This window comes from Chrysoperla carnea, chromosome X (genome assembly GCF_905475395.1).
Source record: "Chrysoperla carnea chromosome X, inChrCarn1.1, whole genome shotgun sequence".
Taxonomy (NCBI): Eukaryota; Metazoa; Arthropoda; class Insecta; order Neuroptera; family Chrysopidae; genus Chrysoperla; species Chrysoperla carnea.
In genome coordinates, this window is record NC_058342.1 from 20836830 (window position 1) to 20846633 (window position 9804).

The window sequence follows — 9804 nt, forward strand, 5'->3', positions numbered from 1 at the left end:
GTCTGATACCCTGACAAGCCACCACAACCATTAAATTACGGTATTTCCTCATGAAATGTTTCCATTTCCAGGCATTTTACTTATAGAAGTTGAGATAAACACATATACGATGTTTGTGTGATATATAAAATTATTGGTTAACATCGAAAGCTCATATTCGCATGGCTCGTTTGTTTTTTATTTATGTTTATAAAACTGTAGAGTGCAGTTCTGTCGCTGCACACTACCGCTGTTTTATTTAATTTGACTAACTAAAAATTTATTTAAGGGCAACAATTCAAAATTTTAAACATGATATGTCGATTGTTGAATTAATAAAGTAAAACATAGATTAGAAATTAGATAAATTGTGAGAATTGCCTATGAATTACCAAAATAATAAAAAAGCATGGATAACATCTTTTGATTCCTACTAAAGCTTAAAAACTCATTATTTTATTTAATAATCGCACCTCTATAACTGAAATAACCTGTATTCTGACCTCTATTAATGAAACCCTCTGTAAATGAGATATTCATTTATAGCTGGATATCTGAGACACTGTGTAAGTGGAATGCCTCTATAAGTTATACAAATTTGCATGTCCCGCGCAGGTCTCACTTAACCAGGTTCCACTATATTTGAAGGATGCTTATTTTTATATTATGTTTATATGAAATATATCAAGGTATACTAAATTTAGTCCCAAGTTTGTAACGCTTAAAAATATTGATGCTGACAACAAATTTTTTGTATAGGTGCATAAAATTACCTAATTAGTCCATTTCCGGTTGTCTGTCCGTCGGTAAACAAGATTAATCAAAAACGAAAAAAGATATCAAGCTGAAATTTTTATAGCGTGCTCAGGGCGTAAAAAGGTTAAGTTTGTGAATGAGCACCATGAGCCAAGGTCTTGGGTCCATAGGACCCAACTTGTAAACCATAAGAGATACAATGAAAGTTTAAATATAAAAAAATGTTTCTTATTAAAAATAAACATTTACCCTGGAGAACGCAGATTAGGACAAAACTTTAGTGTCGATTTTCTTCAAAACTTTAAAAGCTAGGGAGCAAATTCCAGAAAATACTTTCGAAATTTTCGAAAATCAAATAAATGGCGTCCGAAAGGTGGCCATAGTTGTGTTAGTTTTTTAAACTCTTTATTAAAAAAATAAAATGCAATCACTGATATTAAACCCTTTATATACATGGTTTAATTAACTCAGTCTTTTGTTTGTTTTCACTTGTTAAATTTTAATTATGGAAAAACTGGGTATATATATCGACTTTCTGCGTGGAATGAATATTATATAATTTTTATTAAATACACGTTTCTATAATATTTCAATAAATTCATAAAATTAAGTAAAATGTAAGATTTAATTAAATATTACTTTTTGTTTTTGTTTACTCGTAATCATGTATAAGTCTCTCGATTAAAATTGATGATTTTTAATATGATACATACAGCGTAAACTAAACACTGACTAACATCTTGTCTAGTAATCTTAATTAAAGAGAATTGAAAAAAATACACTCGAACCAGGACTCGAATCCGGACTTCTTGGATTCATGTCAAGTGCCTTACCAATTAGGCTATTCGAGTTCTAGACACAGAGTGCAATTTTTTCAATTCATTGAATTTTTATTTTTACTTTGTTTATTCTCTTATTTATTATTATTACTTTTTGTTTTTGTTTACTTTTAATAATGTATACGATATTTATTTACATCATGGTCTCTCGATTATAATTGATGATTTTTAATGTGATACATACAGCGTAAACTAAATATTGACAAATATCTTGTCTAGTAATCATTATTATTAATATTAAAATTAATTAAAGAGAATTGAAAAGAAGAATCGAAATTTAATTGAAATAAATCGGGTTTAATTGGAAAAAAAATTCCAATTCATTCCGATTCAATTCAATAGAACTAATCGGAAATTTCCAATTGGTTGTAATTTCTAAATGGGATCGAATTGGAAATTTCATATTGGGTTATATTAGATTTGATTGAAATTCAATCGGAATGAATTGGAAAGTTGAATCGGAATTCAAACGGACTTTTTTTATCAGGGTTTCGACAGTTTATTAAATTATAGCATTTTTTTCAATTTCCACCGATTTCTCACTGCCAGTTTTATAGACCTTGTTTTACGTAGCAAACGTTATAAATGCGAGTTGTCCAGAATTCACAGTTGACAAACCAATAATTCCAGATGATGAAAATTGAAAATTGACGTGTTTATCAAATACCTTACATGCAACTTTACTTTGCCCTTCAACGCCCCACCACTGACTAAGCTGTTAAAATAAAATACGGATATTATTTATTTATTTATTCATTTGAATTAAAAAAAAAAAAAAATTAAATATATTTCATTGCAATGTAAGAACATAATTATATCAAATCCAAAATGTCAATAAAATACAAATATCAACATATAAGAAAAAAAAAAATAAGAACAAAAATACAAATGCTTTAGAAAGAAAAAAGAAAATAAAATAAATAATCATAGTAAAAGTAATAATAATAATAAAACATAAAGAATAACATTTCGAAAATAATGAGAAAAAACACACAAAAAACAGAAAACAAAACATAAGCCTTAAAGATAAAATTTTGGTTTTATGTATATATATTTTAAATACTCATATACGTCTCACAACTCTTCTAGGCTGTGTACATTTAGCATTTGCTTAGCAAAAGTTAGCCCTCGCTGAATTAGTCTTTCACGCTGGGTTACCCGTGGTTCCCAAACAATCTTCCAACAAATTTTCCACGTATCATTAGCTTTACCACAGAGGGTACATATTCTGTTCCCGTCCACTTTGATAATTTCCAATTTAAAGCAAAACATACGAAAATTCACGAACAGCCGCCTCTCGTCCGTCTCCAGCTCGTTCAAATATCGCGCCCCATTCCTGTAAAGATTCAGTTTACCGAAAAACTGGAAGCTACTTTTAGTTTGGATAACCACGAGCGATGACAGTATACATTTTTCCTTTATTTTCGATTTCACCAGCAATTTACTTCTGCCAAGACCAATTTCATCCATTCCCGTAGCTCTAAGCACCCCGACAAACTGGTTATTCCAGTTCGATTTAAGACACACTTTCTGCAACTCATTACTATTCCTCAAGTAACTGAATTAGTAAAAAATTGATTGAAAAGATACATAATCGACATAATTTCGCGCAAACCAAAACCAAGAAGAAGGAAGGGATTATTTATATAAAATGTTAATTATATAATACAATTATAAAATATTTGAAAATTAGATTTTTAACTTCCCATTATAGGAATGTAATAGGGTCCGATTTTCGAAATCGAAATTTTCAACATATGTTTAATTGTTTACGTTTCATATGGTTGGGACAAGACATTAAACACCAATTTTGTGATGAAGTATGTGTGTGTGTGTGTGTGTGTGTGTGTGTGTTTGACCGTATGTATGTCCGTAGACACTTTTATATCATGTATATGAAATATATCAAGGTATACTAAGTTTAGTTCCAAGTTTGTAACGATTAAAAATGTTGACGCTTCGAACAAATTTTTGGTATAGATGTTCATAAAGTCACCTAATTAGTCCATTTCCGGTAGTCAAAAGTCAAAAACGAAAAATTATCAAGTTGAAATTTTTACAGTGTGCTCAGGACGTAAAAACTGAGGTCGAGTTCGTAAATGAGCAACATAGGTCAATTGGGAGTTGAGTCCGTAGGACCCATCTTGTAAACCGTTAGAGATACAAAAAAAGTTTAAATGTAAGAAATGTTCTTTATAAAAGAAATAAACAACTTTTGCTTGAAACATTTTTTCGAAAACATCACTGGTTACCCATGAGGTCGCAAATTAGTTTTGAACATTGTATATGGCTGGCTATCTCTCTTTACTTATATGACGTGAAAAAACAAACGATTGCGTAATCAACACTGTTTATACAAGATATTTCAACAATTAACCTAGTCAATTGTTTTTTCTTAAATTTTCTTCCGACCGATACAAAAAATGATACCGACTTTGCTGAAGCGTATTAACGGCAATGTGATACGAAAAAAAATTCATAACATTCGATCAAGTCGTTTCGAATCGAACGTGTTTTTATTTTTTTAAATTTTGTATAACTTTTTAATGTGCTGAGAAGGTTATTTGTGTGGATCTCAAGGGTCGCACCAGACCCCATCCACGGCTTGTTAATTACAATAATCACTACTTTAGGAATTGATAATAGATTATTAGGATTAGGATACAAAAAACAGTAATAATTATCACTCCCGATAAAGCAAAAGGGGCGGCATAGCAAACTGTGCCTAGGGTGGCATCAAGCCTAAATCCGCCACAGAGAATAGCCTAAGTGTCAGGCCCGTGCGCAAGGGAATTTTGAACTAACAATATAGTCCTGTAAATGCACCCATTTATGACACGTATTTCCATTGACGAATCAGATATCCATGCATATTTTGAGCTCTTTGAGCTTTGTTTTTGAATCGAGTACTTCAAACAGAAAACCTGGATCTTGGCAAGGCTATCGAACTAGCTGATGCTGCGAAACATATTTTAATCGAAAGAGGGAACATTGGAGAAAAGTTCAGGAATATCTACGATTAATACGACATAGAAGTGCGGAAGGCAAGGTTCACGTCATAACAAACTCAACGCTTGAGTATACAGACTGATTCAGTTGAAGATTATAGATCGAATTTCGAATCATCGCAATATTTTATTAAATTTAACTGGTCTCCTTCTAAATAAAATGAAAAATTTTGATGAAAACTCTTGCTCGACTTTTTGAACTAGAATATTCAATTTTGCACAATGATTCCTGTAACATCTGGGTCGACGAAGTTCAACTTTGGCGAAAACACATTGCCGGGTGAATTGCATATTTGCAATAAAGATACGTTCCCGAATGTCTACTAAATGCTTCGTGTTCTGGCAGTTTTGCCTGTGATAACAGCGATGAATGAACGCTACTTTTCAACTTTGCGTTACAAAACATAACTTAGATCGACAGCGTCTGAAGATGAGCTAAACGGCTTGGTCCTGGCTCAATAAATATCGCGGTGTAGAAGTCGATGCGTACAGAGTTTTTTTTCTCTACCTGACAGAATTAACTTATTGAAAAACAGTGGCTGAATATTATTAGTTCTCTTAATCGAAAAAAGAATTTCTTGTATTATTGACTTTATGGCCTATCATGGCGAATAAAAGTTTGAACCCCTCCTTTGGATAATTCCTGCACACGGGCCTGCTAAGTGTTAAAATATTTTAAAAGGATAACTTACTGCTATTTCTGTTCTAGCGTTAATATAAACGGTAGCAGTATAATATGTGTGTGAAGTAATTAAAATTGATTCATCGAAATTAACTTGATACATTTGTAGTGAACCATCCGAACTAAATGAAATTTCAGTTGAACCAACTATTGTGTCTGTATCTTTATGTTTTAACTCTAAATTTACATCCAATACAACAGATCCATGCGAATGTATCGGGCCAAACAAACCAAATCCAACAATAATTACAGGACGGTCAACAATAAAATTTATACTACTATAAGAATTATCGAAGAGCTCTGTTTCGCTATAAAAACAATTTTTAAATATCTTCACTTTTTGTTCGATACGATAGGACTTTTCAAGGAATCGAGGTATATTGGAAAATTTAACACGTGGTTTTGGATGAACTGTGAAATATAAAAATAATTCTTTAACTTCACGATCAGTCAATAAACCACTTTGAACAGGACCACCAGAAAATTCTTCAATGGTCATTAGAGGAAAACGTATTAAGTTAAATGCATGACCTAAAACAAACCGTCGATTTTCTGGTGATAAAGGTAATTGTTGTCTAACACATTCTGCTTCCGCCCATCTTAAAATAGCTTTATACAACTGTAATTCTTCAATTTCTATCGTGTTTCGTTCTAAGAGTGTAGTTAAAGTATTTAAATCCGTATCAATAAATCCGTTAGCAGATAAAGCTATCATTGCGTGTCGATCAATTATGTTTAAACATTTGTTTTCTAATTCTTGCTCATTGTAGATCCTAGCTTGTCGTAACAAATAAATCGAATTATATGCATCTAAATTAAATTTCAAAAAATTCACACATTTGCCTTCTAATTCTTGTTCATCAAAGAACCTGGCCTGCCGTAACAATAAAATGACATTATTTACATGAATATTGTTTTTCAAAAAATCCACACAAAAATCTGCTAAAACTATTACATTGTATTTTTTCCCTACATATAAAAGGAACATCACTGTTTCATAAGTAATTATATATCCATCGGAGCAAATAAATTTTAAAAATTCTAAAAATTCCAAAAATTTGATGTCTGGTAATTCCACTTGATGATATTTAGTTGTCAAAGATCCATAAAGCATTGCTTGAAACAAGTTACATGCAACTGATAAAACCATTTCAATAACATTTGTATCCGACCTAATTGAATCCATCTTTAAATAAAATTAAAATAAGAACAAAATAATAATTGAGGTAGGTAATAAAATTAAATTAAATTTACCGTAATCAAAATTATATTTTGACAAAATTCAAAATGAAACCCACACAAAATGTACGGCGAATGAAAGACGCAGAAAGAATAAGTAGACACTGCAGTGTTGGTAGACCCGTGAAAAAATATTATTGTATCAGGGTCGTAAAATTATTATACTTTCAATAAAATTATTGTATTGATTGATAATTATGAAATCAATCAGCAAGACTCATTTAGTTATTAAGTTATTAATATGGAAACCTTTTTTCAGTTATTGAGCTTGGGAATCCCCTTATGGGACCCTTTCTTACGATCGTTTAAAATTATTAAATTATTGTATTTTTACGCCTTAGGATGGGGGGGATTGTAAAAACCATGAAATTATTGTAGGTATGCATACAATAATTATTGTATGTCTGCCAACCCTGGTAGTATGGGTCGTCAACAGACCATCTTTTTTTCAAAATTTTAAATAGCGTACAAAATTTAATACACACATTACTATAATTTATCATAATAATTAAACTGATTTTATAACAATAAATAATACATAAAATTCTATTACAAAAAAAAAAATAAATAGTATTTTGACCATTAATTTGATTAGTTATTGTAGTTATAATTCCTATATTATCGACATATTATACTCTAGAAATCTTCTGTATCATAATGGAAATAATTGATTTGGTAACGTTAAAAGGTTTAAAGCGCCGAGTTATGGTTCCTTAAAATTTTCGGAGTCGATTGTCTATTTTATAAAAACAATTTTTGTGACATATTAATTAAACTTGTCAATCGATGTCAACGACATCTGTTAATGATTTTTAAAGTTATCATACTCATAATCAAACATACGGAAATTACAGTGTGAATAATGATTAATCGTTAATATTTTTTGATAATGATCGATAACATGTATTTTTTTAATATATATGAATTCTTTAAACTTAAAGTTTTTTTTTGGTGAATTATTATGTGAACACAGTTTTTTGGAAATATGAGAATTTTGATCTTGTATAAAGAATAACGCACGGGATCCCATTAAGTCAATGTAAAAACTACGATTTTTAATTTTCAATATTTCATTAAAAAAGTCGATAAGGCATCCTCAAACTTGAATAAAACATTACTTAGATGCTTATCTTTAATACAGGGTTGCCAGGTTTTTTTTTGACTCGTCGCCGACCCATAGCGCTAAAGTCGCCCAAAGTCGCCGCTATTAATTCAAATGGTAAAAATAAAAGAAATTTTTTTTCAATTCTGATTTATCAAGAATTATAGAATTATTATCATTATTATTATTCAACAAATTTTTAAATACGTATTGCAACTCAAAATAATGATTAATCTTATTTATTTTCCAAACATTAAATTAAAAATTTTCCATTTCATTTTTTAATTTCAAAAGTCGATTTCAATAAAATTTTAATCGAAGAGCATTATCAAAAGTAGCCTAAAAGGCGATAAGTCGCCCTATCTGGCAACCCTGCTTTGATATAATAATTTCTCAAAATTATTAAATTATTGTATTTTTATGTCTTAGGTTTGGGAATTGTAGAAATTATGAAATTATTGTATGCATACAATAATTATTGTCATGCTGTCAACCCTGTTTGACAGCACAGTTGATAAATGCAAAGTATAGCCAACCTTTTTTATTCCATTGAGTCACTGAAATTATTCCGAATCATTATATAATTATCATATATGTAATACTCCTATCTGATCAGTTGGCATGGGACAGAATGTCCCAACATAACGTTATCGAAAATATATTATTCTCTCTAATTATTATTTTTCTTGTTATATAATTTTGTATTTCTTGGGGCCCACGTACGTGTCTAGCGTTCGGCTAAAAGCTCGTATTGCGGTTTTATTTCGCTATTTCAATGGAATTCAATAGAAGTCAAATCCTAAAAAAATATAGCTACTATCGTATTAAAAGGCGCCATTTCCTACTTAATAATTCAATTAATCTACGAAACGTATGGCAAAATTGTTATAAAAAAACAAAAAATACTCTGTTATAGAAGAAAACAAGTCAAGAAACATAGTTTTTTATTTACGGCTAATCAATGGCTAAGTTAACCAAAAAAATTCGCAAAAGTAACGATTTAAAAAAAGTTGACGTCCAATACAAAAAAATTAAAAAATAAAGTTCTAGATCTCAAAAAAAAACCTATCGATTTACGACTGGTATGTCCAATTTGCATGCGTAAGTACCGAGAAACCTTGAAAAAATGAGCGAAAATAGTCGTTTTTATATTTGCTTATACATTTTTTTCTTTTTTGATTTTAAAGTTGATATTTAATGAAGTTAAAATATGTTAATATTTCAATAAACTTGTAATAATTCTGAGTGTAGACCAAAATAATGAAAAAATTACAAATGCGAATTTTGTCATGAATTAAATCGGCATATGGGTATAAAAAATAGTCTAATCAACTTTTTCTAATAGCTTTTTTCGATATCTCTAACTATCTCTGACGCTAGGAAAAATATTAATAAAAATAATGATTAGCTCCTAGACTACATGGATTAATCCCTATATGTTATAAATGTGAAAGTAAGGATGTTTGTTTCTTTGTTACGCTTTCACGCAAAAACTAATGAATGAATTTGAATGAAGCTTAACAATAATATAGCTCATACATCAGAATAACACATGAGCTATAATTTATAAAGATATATTTAAAAATAAATAAAATTTAATTTTATCTGACATTTTTTTATGATCATCATTTTGAAACATAAATTAAAGATTTCTGTAAAAATTATGGCTATTTTACACTAAAAAAATTGGAAACTGCATATATTTTAGCTGTGTAATACAATGCCTTCGAGTGTTATAGAAGGGGAATAAGTGAGTTAAATTCAGTGAAGCGGGCGGGTATTAAGCTAGTGTCATAATGCAGTGAAACCTGGTTAATTGAGCCATCAAGGAACCTGAAAATTTGTCTCAATTATCCAGGTATAAATAAATATCTGTCTCATTTACAGAGGGTTCCATTAATAGAGGTCAGAGTACAGGTTATTTCAGTCATAGTCATAAAGAATTATCAACATCATTGCTGCAACTTGTGCCCCCTTTCTTTATTTATCGGAACGTTTTTGTTCCGAAGTTGCTTGACCCAAGGTAGCAATAATTGTTTAAGTTCAGGATATTCTGATAAACATACACGTTTTAGTTTTCCTTGCCCTTCAGAACATTGTGATTGAATTTTATCTTTATTCTGAATGATTCTAGATTTTGGTACATTAAATTCGACACAGACTTCATTGCGGGTACAATAAGAATCAGTAAACAAACAA

The 9804-nt window shown here is 30.1% G+C and overlaps 1 protein-coding gene across 1 annotated transcript; it reads right to left on the reverse strand.

Annotated features, from left to right (window-relative positions):
* Positions 1-2139: 2139 nt before the first annotated feature.
* LOC123302997 (BTB/POZ domain-containing protein 2-like) lies at positions 2140-6450 on the reverse strand. Its single transcript, XM_044886091.1, has 2 exons — positions 5275-6450; positions 2140-2289 (listed from the first exon to the last, which is right to left on the reverse strand). Exons 1-2 carry the CDS (start codon positions 6448-6450, stop codon positions 2140-2142), a joined length of 1326 nt encoding a protein of 441 aa, XP_044742026.1.
* Positions 6451-9804: the final 3354 nt, after the last annotated feature.